Source organism: Barbatula barbatula (genome assembly GCF_947034865.1).
Source record: "Barbatula barbatula genome assembly, chromosome: 1".
In the NCBI taxonomy this organism is placed as follows: domain Eukaryota; kingdom Metazoa; phylum Chordata; class Actinopteri; order Cypriniformes; family Nemacheilidae; genus Barbatula; species Barbatula barbatula.
The window spans coordinates 21,791,585-21,812,685 of NC_136766.1; the positions used below are offsets into that span (position 1 = coordinate 21,791,585).

The 21,101-nt window shown below is 41.4% G+C and overlaps 1 protein-coding gene across 10 annotated transcripts in view; it reads right to left on the bottom strand.

Annotated features, from left to right (window-relative positions):
* Nucleotides 1-21,101, bottom strand: part of sox6 (SRY-box transcription factor 6) — a 142,203-nt gene that overhangs the window by 48,188 nt on the left and 72,914 nt on the right. For all 10 annotated transcript variants that reach the window (XM_079457548.1, XM_079457549.1, XM_079457544.1 and 7 more), the window contains 2 exons: nucleotides 13,397-13,569; nucleotides 11,987-12,055 (listed from right to left, as the gene is read on the bottom strand). In XM_079457548.1, coding sequence (XP_079313674.1) covers nucleotides 11,987-12,055; nucleotides 13,397-13,569 — 242 coding nt within the window. The remainder of the gene's footprint in view (nucleotides 1-11,986; nucleotides 12,056-13,396; nucleotides 13,570-21,101) is intronic.

The window sequence follows — 21,101 nt, forward strand, 5'->3', positions numbered from 1 at the left end:
ATGTTTATGGCTTCCTGTACTTGTAAATGTGTATTTGCTGCCATACCCTGATCTGAGCTGTCACAAAAACGCATGGAAAATGGAGATGTACAAGTCATTACTGTGCTCAATAGGGCCCCTGTCAGCACCCATGCTCCACGCTGTCTTTTAAAGGGCCCCCACCGGTCCAGGAGACATGGTCCCCCATCCCCCCACCTGTTTTTAACTCCCCTTGACATAAAAATAGAGATTGATCTTCAGGAAGCATCACTTTGGGATTCTTTCTCCTTTTTAAAAGAAGAGAGGGGGAGTTGTTTTAACATGTCCAAGATGCCTTTCAATGTTGACGAGATAAGATGGATGGGGAGGGGTTGGTTAACTTATTTTTGAGTTTCGGAGGAAGCCAGAGAGACCAAATCCTCCCGAGCCTCGGGTTAAGCATTACGAGCCAGCCGACCCTTTTAAAAGAGCGCCATCAGCGAGCAGAGAGTGAAGCTGTACAACCTTCAGTCTCTGTGCTGTATTTGGGTCAAAATGTTTGCCCATTTCCCCTTCTTTAAATGTCTGAAAGAAAACCGTAACACAAGGGCGCTTTAATTTTAGCGTGAGTGGAAACAGCTTTCACTATAACTGTAAGTAAAATCACGTCAAATGTTTTTGGCCTGACTCGACACTGCCAGGGCCAAAATGACTGTGAAAAAGAATCACCCTAGGGGATCCATTTTAAAGTGGAGTGATTCTAGAGGATCTGGCAACCGAGTTCAATCCACACAGTGAGCTCCGACGGCGCAAACTTCAAACCTGCTACTTTGTGAACACACTCTGCAAGCGCTTTCTGGAAACTAACCAGCAAAGAGCGAGTGTGGAGAGAAATAAAGCACTTCTGCGCTCAGGAGTCTACATATTATTGTGTCCTGAAGACGACAATTTTTTAAACAATTCTATGGATCCCAGAGTACACATTAATCCCACGTCACAGGTCATTTATCAGTAAACCGCACTCCTCCAGCACAAGGCGGCTACAGCTTTGAGTTCTAATCCCACACACGCATAAACCCACGCTCGCATGCCCTTATCAAAGTGGTAGATATCTGTTCGGGCGTGCTTCAGATGCTGATGACAATCGGGCCGTGTAGATCGATAGGACTGAGTCGGACTTTGATCCCCGTGCTTTCTGTCAGCACAGGGCCGGAATTAAGACCGGGTCTCCACCTCGGTGCCACAGACTATACGCATTGTTCGTCTCTCTCTGTTCTTTTAGCGAGAAGTTCTGCAGGAGGCCCTCATCAGCCACACAAATAGAAGCCGGGAATAAAGAGGCTTTGTGTGGCAGCGACTTTGACCTGGACCGACCCGCCTCCCGCAATCCACTCGCCCAGAGACTCAAAGGCTTATCAGTCGATGAGCTCCGTGTTTTCTTTATTTCGTTCTGCTTTTGTTCTTTTTTTGAGGGACAGGTAAAAGATTAACGTTCCTGGCAATTGAACAGTTGGACTGGCAAACAGTGTGTTTGCATATATGTGGATGTATGTTACGCAACTGGTCCTGCTGACAAAAGACCGTGGTCTGACAGGGGACAAATGTCTTCTATGTGTCCAACAGGGCAAGGTGCACAGAAACCAGACACTGTGCTGCGCTCAGCTCCTCTGAAGGAATAACCAATAGATGACTTCTTGTTCCGCTAACTCCTTACACAGTAAAACAAGCCCTCTTGGAAAAGAGCCATTCTAATATGTCTATATTAAGTCTGGGGCTGTTAAAAGCAGAACGCCCCCTTCCCCCATCCGCTTTGCCTTAAGTCCACCCAAGTGCTCTGGGTGAAAAACAAACGCGCAACACACGCAAGCCTGTTCTGATCTTCACACGTCACGTTCAAATTTACTTGTTACTATGAACGGAGCAAATAACATGCTTCCAGTCTATTATTTGGACGGGAGTTTTTTTGTTTTTAGTAAGTGTAGTTTTTATTCATAACAATTTGCCAATCGTACTTTAGGAAGGATCAAATAAGCGTGTTTAATATCAAGAGGGGTGAATCTAGCCTCACGCTGGGATGCCGAAATTAGTAAATTAGTTGAGTACAAAGATGGGGGGGGGCTATTCCCCTAAGACAACCAGCAAAATGTGATCAGTGTGTGTTCAACAGAAATGTGTTCTTAAGGCAAAGTCTTGTTGAGCCTCTAAGAACCTAAAATGTAATTTAAGTCTGTAAATATTTCAAGCAATTAGGGTTGTATTGCATATAAAATATCAAAGACAAGCCTAAGGCTTAGTAGTCTTTTGAGCTCTGCCGTGGTGCACTGCACACAGCTATTTCGTCCACCTCTTTCCCCCTCTCTCCCTCTCTATGCTTGTTTAACTTACTATTTTACGGTGTTACCTGTTACCAGACTCACACAATTAACTATATAACATATATATAGACTATAAAGAGAAAGAGAGAGAGAGAGAGAGAGAATAAAGTGGATTGAGAGACAGAGCAGAAAAACTTGTATATTTCTGACAGGGTCTGGTCATAACATAAAAAAGGTTTGCAGTAAGCTGGCTAAACCCGAGGGGATGGGCTCAAACAGCATTGGCTAATGAGGGGAGAAAAGGACAGACATAAACAAACCCACAAATGAGTCTGAGGGCAACATCATTATCCAACATATACATCTCACATGTATGAAAACCAGCATAGGCACAACACACAATACACGTGCAGAGCAGACGGACTGGAAAGAGAGGAAATTGCCCCATGTGATATTCATGCCTGCACATAATCTCGGTTTAATTTTTAATTTTATTTATACTCTGCTTGCTTTTGAATTATGAATGAAGTATTTAAAGATCAATATTTATTTTTATCTTTGCTAACCTTCAAAATAACAAATACTTAGGATATAACTAGTAGGCCATTACTTGAAGAATAAAAAACTAAAATTAACAAGAGAGACATTTGGCCAAAACACATTTCCACTGAGTAAAATCTCCACCATCGGTCACACTGTCAAAATCTATGCATTTCTGAATGAGTTTTGGGGTGATCAGAAGAATATAATAGGAGAAGAATCAGCTTTCTAACTCTCTAAAATCAGACCACCCATTAACTAAAAATGCCATTGTCCAACACAAGCCCACAGAGAGTGAGAGAGGAGCATTTCCCTTTCATCCTGTCATCTGTGTGTAGACTGAGCCACTGTCTCCGCTTTAGCCTTGAAGCAGCTGGGCCGGGAGAACAACAGAGAGTACTCTGTTGTCCAGCAGAAAGCTGACATTGTTACGGCTGGGACTTTATTGCAGGCACATGAGAGTGTTGAGAGTTTAAAACACGCTCGAATGTCATGTGCACACCCAGTGATGGGGAAGAATAATTATGAAAAAGAGAGAGAGAGAGAAAGACAACAACAATTCCGTGTCTATGAAAAACGGACGAGAGACAAAACGGCCCATTCATTGTATTCCGCTGGGAATGCTTGGACTCTCCTCCGCCCCATCCGAAAAACAAAGCGGCCCTTTTTTTGTGCTGCGACGCGCGGGGCTGAATGCTTTGCTTTGCCACCCTGGCCCTAAGAAAACACGGGCCCCCTTTCTAAACTGCTGGCTGGCCGCACACAGTAGAGGCTATTAATGCTTCGCCTTCTTCCCTCCTGTGCGTGTGCCCACTGCGGAGGCTGAGGACCACGTTAAAAAGCCAATGCAAAGACAAAACGGTTTGCTCAACATTAACAGGGAAAACAGTGGGCAGGGCAAGAGGGGAAAGGAAACTAAATCAACATCACACTGGATGATGTGTTCTCCAGCAACTGATATTTTTCCCCTTGCAAGGCCCGGAGCACAATGCTCAGCTAAGTATAGGTCCGACGGGCTCATCTGGGAGGGATTGTGCATAGGCAGCGAGTGACAGGTGTTTTCTGATGAGATTCAGGGGCTGATGTCGGCTGGACAGCGCCTGCTTTATGCCACCGATACTCGGGTCTGGACTCTAACAATGTCCTACAGATCAATGTTTCCCAACCTGTTTCGATTTAATACCGCAACAGTGAGGCTCTTTGATGCCAACCCAGAGTTGTGCTTCTTCTAACTGATATTCAGTTCAGTATTATCAGTCATTTCCTTTTATTTCATCCACTGTGATATGGGAATAAGAGCTCCCAAAATGCCTTTGACTTGTTAATTTGAGTTAAACACACATGGCCTGTTTGTCTACTATTGAATGTCTTCCTGAGCAGTCAGTCACTATATTCTACTACATAGATATGTCTTTGTACTAGACCGTCTAACCATGTGCAAAACCCCAAAACAACTATATGGATTTGCACCTGAATAAATGCACAAGTGAATACTGACTGCTGTTTCTTAATCAGATGGGTTTTTTCCATGCAAATATCAACCTTAAGATGAAAAAAACTAGTTTTTTAAGCATTTTTGTGTGTTAAAGCATATTTTTCCATATTTAGGTATGTGAATAATCCATATCAGAATTGTCACATGAATAACTGTCCATATTCCTAATAAATGGGCACATGAAAATATATAACTATATATAAAAATATTATAGTAACTATTTTATGTTCTATAAAGAGCCAATAGTTCTGTGGGGTTTTATTGTTTGTGGTTTGCACATTTTAATTCACAGAAAATTTTTGTCTATCAAAAACCTACGTCCTTTTTTGTCGCATCCATAACGCATGATCTTTCCCTTTTTTAAATAGAAAACTCATGCAGAGACTGAAATATCTCTGATGTCTGTCATCAGGGGTTTAGTCAAATATAAACAGATGATACAATGTATTGGTAATGAATACATGCTTTGAGAATTTATATTTTAAGTTTGGACTGAAAATGTCACATCCATAATGTTTGAATTGCCCAGATTCTGTATTCTGTCTTTTCCTGTTGACACAAAGTTTAAATAAAGAAACTGATATTGTTTGATAGAGGAAAAGCACCACTAAAAGACATTTTCAAACTCCGAAAGCACATAGCCGGGCTGTTTATATTCTAACTACGAGAATCTGTTTGAAGTGCTGTTATCTATTCCACCTTCATCCATCCATTAGCTTAATTTCAAAAGCATCATGTCTCGACCGTGCGGATGTAACTATTAGGCTCGTTTTTATGCGTCATTAAGTTTTAAAACCGGGCCTACAAAAGCTTTATTGTTCCAACCCCGCACGACTTTATTTAACGTCAGCATTTCTCCTGCGTCGTGACAAGAAGTCGCATTTCATAACTAATTAAATTGATCCCCCACAACCCCCTCCGTCCAACCAAGCACACTAAATGGAATTATTTGTATCCAAGTGTCAATATATTAAATCAAAGGGGGCTAATGAGTCAGGTCACCGCTTTCTTTTATCTCCGCTCTCGTGTGTTGGGCTCTTCATCAGCTAACAGTCTAGGCTAAATGGAGGATGAGCGTGTTTCAGGGTCCGTTGCTCTGGGCACAAGCCAAGAGGATTTGATGGGACCGTTATGGCCCTCATCCTGGCAGAGGAGAACTTAGCACACTCCACACCATCAAGAGATGGGCGACGTCGCGTGCGCACACACGCAGACGGAAATGCACGCCTGCACTCGTTTCCTTCCTTATTACAATCTATTTGCCTGGCAGACAATGCTAATTGGCAACACATTCTTTTTTAGCATAGCTTGTTTTCAACGCCGTCTCTGCATAAATGAGACTTTAGCATGAGAGATCACAAGGGTGCTGGGAGACAACCAAAACCATCTAACAAGAGGCAAATTAGTAGCATTATCTTTGTCCAATTAGACGCCCCTATATTTATCTAAAACCCAGGCTGAATTATTCACCATTATGTGGCGCCTGGTGCATTTGAGGGAGCTTAATGAAATATTGGATTTAATTGTTGTTCATTGAATTAAAAAGGCAAACCAAATGGCTCTGGGCTAAAGACAAAGCTATGGTAATTAGCTTCATGTGCAGCCGTTAAATAATGGCAATTGTAATGGGAGCAGATGATACAGTATGGTAACTGGATCACAATTCTTTTAACACAGATTCTTTTGAACACGAGAGAGATGAATATGTTGACCGGCCACAATCTATTTTATAAGATGACCATTACGTAGGTCAATTATTTTATTTGTTCTGTCCGCCTAATATTATCACTATAGCTCACATTTATAATACTGTGTTAAGTGACTTTTAACACATCCCAGAAATCAAAAGACCCCTTTCTCCCTTAAAAAAGTCACAAGAAGAGTTCCACAAAGTTTTGTGCGTTTAACAATAAATCTCTTTTCTGTCTTTGCAGACAGCGTTTCTTTTTATTCAACTTCCCCCTTGAATTCTCACCGCTCTGCAAAATAGTGAGAGTCGCGACCTGAGCACCATTTTGCAATTTCTCAGAAAAACAGACCGCTATTATTTCTCCAGTCCTGTTTGTGAGCTTTGAAATACCAAAGGACACATTGACCTGCGTCCATTCTCATCACATTCAATACAAAGATGACCAACTAACCTTTTAAAACAACAGGAAGTGACTTATATTCAATAAAATAATTCAACTATTACAGAAACTAAATCAGTTTAGAATTAAATTAGCTCAAATCCAGCAACAAAGTCTGTGTGTCTGTGTGAGTAATGTGAGGTGAAGGGCTGGCTCTGGTTAACCCTTTAGCCCGGCCTCTTCTCCCACTGATAAACACGTCTGCCAGGGCACACTGGGGAAGTGGTCCACATATGAGAGAGATCAGTCAAACACACACAACCTCATAGGCGTTTGTCTATCAGTCTGCAGGAACAAAGGAATATCCTGAAGGCCCACACTTCCACCTTCAGATTGGCTTCTGTTAACAATACACACATGCACACGCTTGTATATTGTGTCTATCATCTGCGCAAGTTGTCTTTAGTCTGTCTGGCTTTGCTTCGGCGGTGGTTTGCCGTGTATAATTAAAATGAATCTTTAATCCGGTGGCTGTACGCAGCTATTATCAGTTAACCCTTAGAGGCTCCCCACTGCTACCCCACACCATTTAAAACCACATGTGAGGGAACCTTTCCCGCTTTGAAGTAAATGTTGACAACAGCTTCTGTTTTAGCTGTAATGGTACCACTTCTCCCTCTGCTACAGAGTTGAAATCCAGATCCTACACTGATAAAAAGGACAATTCTACTTTATATAAATGGGTAGTTGACAAATAAACCTTACCGTGTTTCCTAATAATGTATAATATATTATTAGTATTTATATTTATAATATAAAATAGCGTAAGACCTATTTATCTTCGCTGTTATTGATTTTTTTTCAGAATTTTTGCATTCACACCATAGGACACATGTTTCTTTTTCAACTACCCAACCTGTGAATGTTCAGGGAATGTGCTGTCAAACGTGCCCTCTCTAAATTTGTATGCAAATTGTCCTTATAAAATTCTTTGTCAGTCCTGATACTGTATATTAAAAGGCACAACCTCTTTAAAAATAAGAAATTTAAAAAATATCTTATTAAATCAGATTATAATTTTTTGTGTCAATTTTGTGTGCAAAAAAACTGTGTGCACTGTGCAAATTTACTAAAAAATTTAGTAAATCCAATTTAGTTGTTTTTACAGTGCAGATTCCATGAGGTTCCAGGAATGAGAGAAGTGGCTGAGATGCCGGTGAGCGAGTTGGAAGTGGTGCTTGCCAGAAGAGGGTGAGAGGAGAAAAGCAAGTGATCTGTGTGATCCAGCCGGTGCTGGCAGGAGAAACAGAGGAGCGAGAGAGAGAGAGTGGGGGGGTCAAATGGGAGGAAGGTGGAGGGGGGGACAGCGGAAGACAGCCACGTGGAGGTTTCTCGCAGTAGAGCAGCGAGAGGAAACGAAGCCCTGGGGTTAGATAAGTAGAAGCAGGCCTCACAATGACAGAGTGTTTGAACCGGCGGTCTCCTTTAAAACACAGGAAGCGACGGTCGGCACAACAATGACCCAGCACTGACAAACAGCATCTCTGTCCTTCGACAAACAGAGCTCAGTGTGTCTCTCACACTAGCGCGCCCTACGTGAGGAGGAAGGATGAGACCGGAGCTAATAAACTCTTGTTTGCTGTGATATGAGCCAGCATATGAGCTTCATAATAGAAATTATAGAAGTGTGACGGGTATTTTTCCTCAAACACGCTTTGCCTTGCTTTTCTCTTCAGTATCTAAAGTTCAGGCTGACCTTTGAGGGAATCATTCTTCTCTTGTGTGTGTATGTATACAATAAGATGAGCCTGTCTCCACCTGTGTGTTCTCTTCCCTGCGTCACCTTAGATCACACCGTACCAGCCCCGGCGTGCAGGAATGCAGGCGCCAAGCCAACCCTGTGCTAGAGATGCACGTCAACCCCGGACCACACCATCCCAGAGTCCAGCCTGGGAATTTACAGCTGCTATAACGGAACAGGGCTCAGAGGAAAACAATACCACCTAATGTACATGCACTCTTGTATGGACCTTACATTGCACGGCAGCGGTAATCGCAAGTATTAAGTGTGTGAAGGACAATGAACAGCGTCTCCTGTCAACCATTTTGGACAAAGATAATCTTTCATTTTAATTTAAAGTTTTACCTTTAACAATGTTGCTCTCTTTGAGTTTCAGTATAAAATGAGATTGGAAAATGTGAGCACAATTTGAGACATTGTTAAGCTCTTTGCTATAACTCTAAGGGAGACATGTGTACTGAAAGATTACACGGCCGTAATTTCAGATGTACAGAAAAATCAGAGAAGCCACAGACTTTCATTTGCTTTCAATGAAATCTCATTAGTGCCTAAGAGAATCAACTGAAACACTAAAGAGTCTTATACGTGATAATTCTTGTTTTTTTGGTTGTGATTAACACTTATTCTAAGAGAGAACAACACTGTTTAGCTTTTTTTGGCATTCCTGTTGAAGGCATTGGCTTTTACACGGTCTTATTTGTACGGCTTTACTTGTCTTACATAAGTAACACATTTTCTCCTGCAGATCAAGATTTACTTCGACATTTGTTTTTAATTGTTCCTAAGCCTCTCCTTCAATCTCCTTCTGACGGCGCTTTTAAGTTTAAACTCGAATCACAACAGTAATCCGGTCCCCGGACGGAATTAGTTGCCGTATGAAATAAAAAGAACTACCTTGAGCTTGAAGTTCGGATAAGCCTGTAATCTAAGCATCTGCTATCTTTAAAACAAGTGACATTGTAATTCCCGTAAAGACAAAGACTCAATCTCACCGTGTCTCAGGGCTCTTTGTATAAAACGTGAAACAGTCAGAAGTGCAATTTAAAAGTAGGTTGATTTGGTTCTAATTCCCACTTCCATCTCTATTTTCCAGACAAAACCAAAGCTGGCTTCCGAAACCAGTCCTCCGTTGCGTTACACTTGGTTTAGCTTGGACCCCATTCAGTCCGGTTTACAGACTCCAGTGACGCAATCGGTTCAGTTCATCAATTAGGGCCTAAAACTACCCGACCCATGCGAGCCAAAACAGTAGCGCTTTGATGGAGAGGCTGTCTCTTTAAACCACGTGCATGCTCCACGCTAACAGCGGGGAAACCCAATCCTCACATGCTGTTTTACCACTCAACTTTTTTATGTCTGTTACATGAAGGCTGAAGAGCTTATTTGGAGTACTAATTAACTTAAAGCTGTTGTATATTAAGAGCGCTGGGCATTTTTTATGTAGAGCCGGCTCTAATGAAAACAAGAGAGATGGTGAACTGCATTAGCAGCGTCGTCCTCTAGTTTCCCATCACATGCCGCTCTTGTTTTCTAACTTTCCCTTCTATACAGCCATCTGTGGCCTCTGGAGACAGACGTTGAATTGAGTCACAAAGGGAAACAAAGTTTAGAGAAGATAAAAAGCATGATAAGATAGTAAAGGGCTTAAGCATAATATTTTTGGTGTTGTGGGTCTAAACAAGATTGTGTTAAAGCTGCAATCTGTAACTTTTTACTGTGCAAGTATATCAAAAATGTTTTCTAACTATCTTGTTTACAATACTACAATATTTATTCAGAATTATGCGATATATATTACTATACTATTTTTTAAATATACAATATTTTAAATTGTTTATATAAATCGTATGCAAACTATATAATGTTAAATCCAAAAGCTTAAGAATAATTTAACCCTTTCTTCACAGCTACTGACTGAACACACAGTTTTAGCTCACAGAAACCCAAGCTAAATTTCACACGCTACGCGTCGAAGTGCGTCAAACAGACGATAGTAGCACAGTGGCTAGTTCTGTCAGCTCTTCAACAGCGGGGGCCTTTAACAGATTGAGTCTTTCTCTTGAGAAGTGCACTTGAAAGAGATTTTACTGCCAAGCTATAAATCTTTTATGCTTAGGGCTGTGTAAATAAGACAGTGGTTTGTTTTTACCTGACACATCTAAGAGAGAAAAAAAGGCTGATGGTTAACCTCACAATGATTTCTCCGCACGTGAGAGGAAAACCGTTCGGGGTTCTTTTCTGAGGGCCTCGAGCGCAGAAGCTTTGAAGAGCAAGAGTTAGATATGAGACGTGAATTAGAGAGTGAAAAGTGAAGAGCGAAATAGCAAAGGATGAGTCTGTTAAAGGAGAAGAGAAATGTTAGAGACTAGCTGACATAATGGTGTATTGGGTGTGAATCTGAGAGAGAATGGAGGAGTGGGGAGACTTGTACCTGTCTCCAATGAATGTCAGAGAGAGTGATAGGAAAAAGAAGGGAAGGATCTCCTGGCACGGGTTGCTCGCTGTGCCCTTGGCTTTCATGTGTGTAGGGTGTGAATGAAAACCTTGACCACTGCCACTGACCAGCTTGTGTATGTCCGTGTGTCAGGCTGGGTGGTCCACTAACCTTGCTTGATAAAGCACTGCATACCACACACAACAACCGCCTTCACCTTCTCTCTCTCTCTCTCTCTCTCTCACACACACACAGCACATAAGTTGGGTTTCCGTGTTTTATCGGGACTTTCCACATATCCTGTACAACCTGTATATTGTATTCCCCAATCCCCATCTCACCCCTAAACCTAACCCCCATTCAAACCTTTCTGCACTTTTCAAATAAACATCATTGTTTGATGTATAACCTGATGTGTAAATCATTGGGACCAAATAATAGAGGTAAAAAATTACTGGTATTACTATCTTTGTGGGACATTTGGTCCCCATACTGTATTGTTTACCAGGAACACACACACTTATTCTCCCACTGCATCTATCGTGCCAATTCTCCTTCTTTCTTTGCACATTTTGTCACATTTATTTATGGTGCCATTGTACGCTCTCTCTTCATTTTCCTTGATGGGAATTCTCCTTCCTTCTCTAGTATTTACATTTTTGCAATTCGCATAATTGCTTGATGGAGGAAAAAAGCGCAATCCACTTTGTGGCAAGAAACTGGATTTGGGTGACCACCGTGTGTACTTTGCAACTAATCCAATTAAATTATTTTTAAGCATAGAGCAAACTTTCAATGAGCCTATTCTTAAAAAGCACTTATAAAAAGAGACCTTCAAAAGATCACTCAAGCTGACTTAAAGTAAGCAGCAAATATTTGTAAAAGGCACGGTTAGCGCAATTTGTGTGTCAACACACTGCGTTTACCGAATCCTTGGCCGAGGTGGAGAAGGCATTAAAGCAAATTAAAGCCAATATCGGACAATGTAACCTACAGGGCTAACAGCAGCGCCTGTGCCGGTTTCTAAAGCTGTTGCCACGTCACTGCGCTGGGACAGTATAATTTCAAAGGCATTTACTACCATCTTTAATGTCTGAAACCCTTAGGGCACTTCTTCACAAAACATGCAAACAGGCACCACTTGATGTCATTAAGCTTTCTTCCATTTCAGCTTTTCTTGCGTCTTTTACTTCATTAATTAGGGAGTGATAATTATTCTTCTCATCTATAGCTCCAGCCGAATTACCATTGGCCAATTAAACTGATTGGTGACAGTTGTAACCTGATTGGTGACAGTTGTAATAACAAAATAACAGTTTTTGACAGAACCGCGCAATGGGACGAGGAAAAAAAGAGAAGACATCGGACACCGACCTGGATCTGCTGCTGGAGGAGATTGATTTTGTGCTGTTGCTGCAGAAGTTGCTGCTGTTGTCTGGCGATCTAAGGAAGCAAAGAGTTTGTTTAGCTGAACCCAGCTGCTTCAATTCAGGATGTATATTATGCAAGGACGGACGAACATATAGCTGGAGAGCTACTGGGTTTATAGTAACGTGTATTTATACAGACAGATAATACATGCAATCATAGCTCGTGGGAAATATCTCTCGTCCACCAATTGACCCTAATGACTGTAATCAGTGAACAGCTAATGTCAGAGCTAGCGTATTATACACAGCTTCAGGCCTGGCTGGGTGATCGGCAGAAAGGTGAAAGACTGGCATGTTTATGTAACCTAGGAGTGGTCGGGTCTGCCCAAGGATGGGCTCTTATCGTTCGATATATCCCTCCCTCCCGCCCTCCCTCTCTCCTAGCTCCTTCAAACTCCCCCGTTCCTCCTCCTCAGCGCGACAGTCTAAGTTTAAGTGTCATTTAATTTTAATTTTCAAATATAATTACAAAGTGTTCACTGTAAGATATCACCCGTCTGCAAATGTGTCAAGATTAATTTGTGCTGGCTTCTTCACTAGTGTCAACAGTTAATTACTGTGTCGTGTCTGGATGGCTAAATGACATCCTAACTTCAGCCCCCCTTACCCCCACAGGCCCACTCCCTCCCGTCCTCTCCATCCATTTTGTTTGTCACTAATGGAACTGGGTGCATTCTTGAACATTTGCAAAACACTAAACTCCCGCAATAAACGTTTATTAAAATCAACTAAGCATACAATGAAGATACAGCCCTCGTAAAGTCAGATATTAATCCGTAGAATCGGGGGCGCTAATAGGACAAATTTAGAAACGCGTGCATCCATTTCAGGTAGGCGCAGACGACTCTAAAATGCACCTATTCATCTGCATATTAAATTGACAGCAATTACATGCTTTCCCTATAAAAACAGAGAAGATGTAGACGGATCTTTGGCGGAATTACCGGAGCTTATGAGCTGTGCTTATCTGCTGATGCGTTCAGTACGCCTCATTTGCTTGATCTACACATGCTTTTCATGCAAAGTTTGATCCAATTTCAACGTGCCTCCATATTTCATCAATTACATACAATAACCGTTACGTTGTGCGTCGTGATTCATCACGGAGTGAAATATAAAGTCATAAACTGAATAAAAATATTAAACTGCTAAATAGCAGGACTCATTACCTATTTAAAAGCAAATACGGGCAATCTTGTTTTAAGCATCTCCTTTGATGAATGAGATAGTAAAGGTAGAATAAGTGATGCACAGCTAGTAAACTCTTGAGTGAACGACCTGGATTTCTAAGACACACAGATAATAAAACCAGCGAGAGATGGTTTGGGGTGTGCGGGTGGATGCTCATTCTCACCTGCTCCTGCTGTTGGCGCGCCAGCTCCATTTGCTGCCGCTGTTTCTCCATTTGTGAAGCGGCAAGTTTCTTCTGCTCATCATGTGCAGCCAGGAGCTGCTCTCTCAGACTGATGAGCTGGGTGATCATGGTGGAGAGCTGTCGTTCCTTCTCTGCAAGACTTTCTGGAGTACCTGACAAAAACAGACAGAACACAGCCAGTCAACCGTGTGCACGGACAACGCAAACATATCCAAACTCGCACATATGGAGCCAGCAGATCAAGGTCTTCTCCCAAGAGAGTTCCCCTGACCCTAAACACACTCACAGCAGTGAGAAGAATAAGGTTTACATCTAATGTTACGTCAGCCAGATGTCTCTCACCTATTATAGTCTCTTTATCAAGACGAGTGTCAGTTTTCCTAGAGACAGAACAGCAAACAAAGAAAGAGCCAGACCCTTGTTAATTGATCTGCGCATCAGACGATATAAAAAGCCCCGACAATCACTCCCAAAAGAAGCTCCCCAGATCAGCAAGTGTTTGCTCAAGGAGGCCAGCAAATGCAGAGCATCCAAACCACTATGTCTTAGTCGAGTGAATTCCTGAAGACCACAGACAGCAGTCTGAGAGGGGAAACTCTAGCTCTGTCAACGCTGAGAATGGCATCATCCAAACAGCCTTGGTCTGACAACGGAAAGGCTTCATTTAAAGTGCGAAGGTCGCGAGCCTCTCTCTCCTGATGCTCTTCCACTCCAATTCTGGTGATCACATCTTCTGGGACAAGATGGTGAGGAATGGAATTGTGCCCATTAAATAAGAGGAGCTGTCACAAGACGAGTGAAGGTGGCAGATTAGTGACAGACAATACAGCGCAAGTGTGTGCGTGTGGCAGTTGTGTGTTCTCCGTGACTGGAGGCGCTGACTTGTAATGACTGCTTTCAATTCTCATTAGGGGAGGAGCCAACACAAACACCTCAGAGTTGACGGGCCTCACGCATACGGGTCACTGTCACCTCTGCATCCTCTCATTATCTCCCTCACAGACACATCAAACACAGCATATGCATTGAATGCAGGATCACAATGAGGACACATCCCGTAGGACAAATCACAAATGAGATCTCTTTAATATCTCAATTGTTTCTCTCATACAGCAACTGGAGAGGAAATGGATAGGGTCTCTTCATTTACCTTCCGATAGTTCACCCAAAAATGAAAATTCTGTCATGATTTACTTATTACATACCGATCATTTACATTACTCTCGTCATCTCAAACCTTTATGACTTTCTTTATTCCACAGAACACAAAAGAAGAATTGGACCCCATTCACTTGCATTGGTTTTGTGTCTATACAATAGAAGTGAATGGAGTCCAGTGCTGTTTGGTAACCAACTTTCTTTAAAATATCTTCTTTTGTGTTCATGCGGAAGACAGAAAGTCATATAGGTTTGAAATGACAAAGGGGGGGCTTTCATTTTTCCATCATGACTTTCTTCTGCAGAACACAAAAGAAGATATTTGGTAGAATGTTGGTAACCAAACAACACTGGGTCTCATCGACTTCCATTGTATTGACACAAAACCACCGAGACATTCTTCAAAATATTTTTGAGTCATATACAGGCTCTGAATGACATGAGGGTGAATAAATGATGACAGAATCTTTATTTTTGGGTGAACTGTCCTATTAAACATACAGGAGATTTCCATATGTATACTAAGCTTTTGTGATGAGTGTTTTGTGTGTGTGTGTCCTCCCATGAGACTGTACAGTCCCTTCAGCGATTCAATGCTAAGTGATCCATTTAATGTTTTCACAGCAGCCACGATTGCTACTGAGAAGGCAGACGCTTATTCTTTCTCACTATTTTATCTTGTTTCCATGTTTCAGTTACCTGCTGCTCCATAAGAAGAGCCAGAGAGCCCAACTGTACGATTCACTTGGACTGGGGCCAGCTCAGTGTTAAATTCTTTCCTGGGTGTCTTCCTGTTTTCTTCTGGCCACATCTGTCTTGAGTTTCTCCAAGGGGCTCCCTGGGGCCCGCTCTAGTTCAACTATTTTAATTTGACTAAACACCTGATTTATTTTATCTCTCCGATGAGGAAAGCCGTTTGTCTTAATAAGGCCTGTCAACCTCCAGCCCCCGTTCAGAGCAATTTACTGGTCGGGCCTGCGCCGCTGTGACTGCATTGAAGAAAAGAGGCTGCCATTCTCCATGTATCTTCTACATGGCACCTAAGAAGTGTCCATTCACAGCTACTGTTTGCTCCTGAATTTACATTTTATTCAGCCGACTACATTTGTTGTGAATGGCTTATCTGTAAAATTGATACATTCGATTTTATTAACCTTTGACTTCAACCGTAAAGGGCCGTATCTAGCCGTGCCCACTGTCGGGAATTACATCTGCCCCCTACGTGCCAAAGCATGGTCGGCAGAAAGAGAAACACAGAAAAAGATGGGAGAGAGAAACACGTTTAGAAAGGGGGGGGGAGAGGATCTCTCAAGGGATGAGGGAGAGCCACTCCACAAACTCATGCAGACTGTTGGATGTCAAATAACTTTCTTCACCCAGTCCTCTGTTTTTTAAGCCCCTCCCCCTAAAAAGTGCCCTTGGAAACTCATCCTACTGAAGGGGCAAACATCTGGACTCAATTCTGCCCACTTAGGAATCCTCCTGACAACCCTCCACCTCAATCATATGTTTCAATCACACAATCCACTTCACTCCATTCTGCTATACATTAACAGTCGGGATTCATACCGTAATTATTTCTAAGTGTATTTTCTTTCCATTTGGAGTGGTGAAACACTTCAATTTTACTTACTGTTCCAAAACATAGTAGCATGAGCAAAAAATGATAATGTCTGTATCTGTTCGTTGAAATGTTTGAATTGGTCGGTAAGCGAGTGCACACGTGTTTTTCAGGAGCTGTGTTTTTACCGAGTGGCCACCGGCTCTGGAGGGCCCAGCACAGGGTCTGTGTGTGAGGAGTGGTGGTCTGCACAAACACCAACAGCATACTAACAGAGGCTCCATTGTTTCGTCTTGGGCTCGATTGTCCAAGCTCAAACCCCTAGTCCCCCCCACTCCCCTCTACCAAAATGTCTTCCATCTCTTCTCTCACATTTGTTTCCTCTACTCAGATTTCTGGACCTTCTTAATGGATCATGACTATAAAGTATATACACAGTACACTAAAATAGAGCGATTTTATAAATAGCTTCAACTTATTGCTTTATTGTTAACCCCAATTAAAGGGTGCTAAGTTCATTCCGTGTATATTTTGGTAGCTCTGTTTAGAGAATTATTTTCCTGTGTTAAATTTTAGATCCCCTTTTAAAGCAGATAAAAGTTTTATTGGCAGGTAAGCACGGGCGGGATTGATCTGTGTGCATCTGCAGAGCGCTGACAAAGAAAGCACTGGTGCATATTGCATTGCTTTTAACAGCAGAGAGTCTGGCTAGTCTTGTAAAGGTGTCTCGTTGCATTGTCATTCCTTAAGGAGACGTTCTGGCCAGGAGATGCCTCCTCAGCTAAATAATGACAGCAGGTTAGGTTTGTCGAATTCATTCCTATTACATTCCAAAACTATTTTCATAAATTTGGATTTTGGTTTTCATTAATGAAAATAACAATTGGAACAGGGCGTACTACTGAACCGTGGCGAAGCGCCGTTCGAACATCTACCGTCCTCTCCCGTCAGTGTCACAAAACAGATTGGATGACATTTCCCACAATGCTGAACTAGAATACTGGAGAGAAACAACTGTGACTGCAGTGAATAAGCAAGAGAGGGAGCTGTCAAAAAGAGGGACCAGCAGATAAAAGGAACTTTGTAGGGGTGCGATTTGTTCTGTCCGACAGCTATTCTGCCACCCCAGGCCAGCTCTACCCCCTTTCCCATATAATCAAGCAATCCCTAATTTGAGTTCCAAGTCCAGCACCAAGGGAAGAGAGGGCAGCTTGATACTTTGAAGAGTCCCGAGTGAATAAGAGCGATAAAAGATCTGGACACACACTAGGAAGAATGAGGACGGAAAAAAGAAAAAGGGCAAAAGAGGAAAATAGTCTCTATTCTCTTCTCTTCCTTTAGTTCCAAGGGACAGCTGAACCATTATGACTACATTTGAATGACTTTTTTTCCTTTCCAAATACTGGAATTTCTTTGTGTTCTCTGCGTCAGTTGGCTTTTATGGATGCCCCCATATGCTGCCAGCCCATCCTAAGTAAATGAAGAGGGCTTTAAATGCAGCGATTGTGGCCTCCACATAGCAGGCGTGCCTTACATGACTGGAGGCTAGAGGGCTGTCGGAAGGTATATTCCCACATCCACACCAGACTAGAGCCACTAATGATTTTCAGACCAGCCAAACTGTACATAAAGGCCTATGATTTACAGTATGGATTCACATAAGTGAATTGATTGTGCTTTGTTATTGAGCTCAAAAGTGATTGTGCTTCAAAGACTGTTAATGTTTTCTAATGATACAGAACCTTGTTGCATCTAAAGACAAGCCCCAAAGGTAAAGATCACACAAAGATCAAATCAAAGAATAAAGACAGAGAACACACACAGGCACATGTATAATCATTCTAGTTCTGTTCAACAGACACGCACTTACACTACATGCAAAAGAGTACAAAAACTGCAAAAACTAAACAAGCACAAATACAAACATTTGCATGTATTAATGCATTATTTATTCAATTTTAATAAACAAATAAAAGTATTCAAATTATTTAATTGATAAAATAATAATAATTATTATTATTATTATGATATTCTATTAACTGTTGCTTCAAAAATGTAAAACAGCTTTCTTCTGTTGAAAGACACACGTTTTGAGTGACATGGCATTAATAAAACCGTTTTCCTTGCTCCTAAATCGAGACGGTATGACCAACAGCTGTTTTTTACCTGGCCTGCTGCCCCGTGCAATGATCGAAACCCTGCCGATCCTGCCAATAAAACTTCATTAACTAGCATGCAAAAAGATCTGCTAGCACATGTAAGCATATGGCAGGTCAAATCATCAACTCCAAAAACAACTTTCAGTGCTGCATTCAAATTTGACATAATGCAAATTTACAGCTCTTTTTCATGCTATCAAGTGGCAGAACGTCTCGTCCTCAATTTTCACCAGTGCCAAAGCAGACAAGGTACTGTGAGCATTTAAATGTAAATAACTGTGCAGGTTACAAATGTATGGCATGGCTAGACCAACAGAATTAGAACACAGAGCACTGATAAAATGAATTGATGAAATTTGTTTTTGTGCCATGCAATCTATATGAATTTATGAATGTTGCTTCAAAAAAGAACTATATACAGTATATATATTTCATGCTAATTTAAGAATATGTATGTGTGTGTACGAAACTACCACACAAAGCGTTATGCAAGTACACAGTCTATTAAATCTTACTACATACTGTCAACAAGGATTCTTCTTCTTTCCTGCAATCTTGAAAACACTTGATTGACACCAAAAGTCAACAGAGTGGCTCTTAAACAGAGACACACTTCATGTTCTTGACGTTCATGGGGCACTTTAATACCGACTAATAATCTAATGACGACAGCAGCGATGCTCACGAGTGTAATTAAGATAATGCAAGAGCCTTGCTCTTCTCCCCGCATCCTCAGCATCACACAAACCTCTTCATTACAGAGTCCCACTGAGTTAACAGCTCAACCTGACCACATAACATACACACAGACCGGTGCGGGACAAATTTTTCTCCAAGCAAACTTCATTTTCATCAAGGTTACTGCTGTAAATGGAGTCGTCCTTGAATGCACACTTTTAAAATCTTTCATTCATCACTCCCTTAGATGCCTTGACCTCTCACTGTTTTATTTTTCTATTTTTATTATTATTATCATCAGAGAGAACAAAGAGCCCTGATTGGAGTCAACAGACAAACCTGGAAACCATTTCAGTTTTTGAAACACTACAGACTTTATATGAGCTCTATACAATAACGAGTCGTATTTGTGTGTGCGGCTAAAATCTGCGTGTAAAGATTTCCTTAGTAGCGGTGTACAGCATGTCCCCCAAGGACCCCGGGGCTTGAATCAGACAGGAGGATTTCTAGGACCCTACTATAGTCAGAAAGGCACCATGACAAGTGCAAATTTAGCATGTGACAGTGTAGGACGTTGTGAATCTACTTAATAAACGAAAATATTTGCCCTGTGGTTTAGTGTCCTAGAGGAGTGATTTTCCTCTGGTTTGCATATGTGTGTGTGTTTCCTAGTCTCAGTAGCTGTCTTCCCCTTGACACACTCCTGTTCACAAGCACTTTCAATAACGCGGTGTGAGAGGCAGCAAACAAGGTGTGCCTTTCTACAGCCAAACGCCACAAGCTAAATTCCTCAATTCATTAGGAGAGAAACGGCGCAAAGCTCTCCCTGCATTCATCTTGCAAATGTGGCCCAAAGAAAATTAATTTACAGTGGCTCATATTTCACTTGGGTACATAAGGGCAAACAGTTTGACTATTGAGGCGTTAGAGAGAGAAAAATGCAGAGCGTGCCGCTGGAGGATGGGGGAGATGGAGGAATATTTCAGAGGGTGTGATGGGGGGAGAAAGCTACCTCTGTCGGTCCTCGACAATGACTCAGAAGAGTCGCGGAAAACAAGTTTCTTATGTGTGATGTTTTGCCCCATTCCATAATTTACCTTAATTTAGCATTTAATTTTGTTTATTTTACTCCCACAATATTTTGAAGTTTCTGTATTCAAGAACAGTGTATCTTTTGAAGATATACACATATAGAAGAAAACATTTAATAATAGAAATTAAATTCAAAATTAACAGCCTAAACATGTTTAATAAAGTGTGTGCATTCATGTGTTAGCATTTATTTGATCTTTATGGTAATGTTACTAAAATGTATTTTATACCATAGTTTTCCATGGAATGGCAATGCATTAAAAACTCAATCTGCCTCATGATGTTGTCTCGTTTAACTGAGCAATAATAAAAGTGTTAAAACATTTTCATGCTTATCCATATAACTAGTATGTGCTGCTTTTATTGAAGCCATTATGAAAAAAGCTGAAGTAAAATTGAAGAATCATGTTTTCAAGTAAATGAATCTGCTGGAAAAATCTGCGCTCTATACCATTACAGACTGCTTCTGTCCACAAGCGTCTCAGCCATGGACAAGTCACGTCAAAACCACACTCAGTTCTTCTGCTCTCATAAAGAGTCTGTACTTGTCTACCGGCCACACGACTTTCTCTTCACAACCATGCAGACGGCATTGAGAAATTGATTATGAAAAGAGTGAAGGGCCTCTTTTTCCATACAGCAGCACCATATTCATGTTCATACAATGCTGAGATTTGTGATTTTCTGTCATTTTTATATTCTGTCTGCGTAGTTGCAGTTTGAGTTTTAGTCGCTTTGTTTTTGAACAGTCAGGGACATACGAACATTCATAGAGAACAAAACTGAGGCTCCGAGGCAAATGCACAAGCTCTGATTGACTAATAAATACCTTTAAATCGATCAAGCCAAATTAAAATTCCAGACCAAAATATTCATTCATAATATGTTTTGGATGTTTCCAGCAGCACGTATCAAATAATGAATAAGGGGCGCAGGGGTGGAAGTGTGTTTAATCGAACTAAAAATGAAACTAAGTTAGAGTCAATGCTTCTCATACGGCAAAATTTGACTTTGTGGTCAAATGCCTGAATTGTAC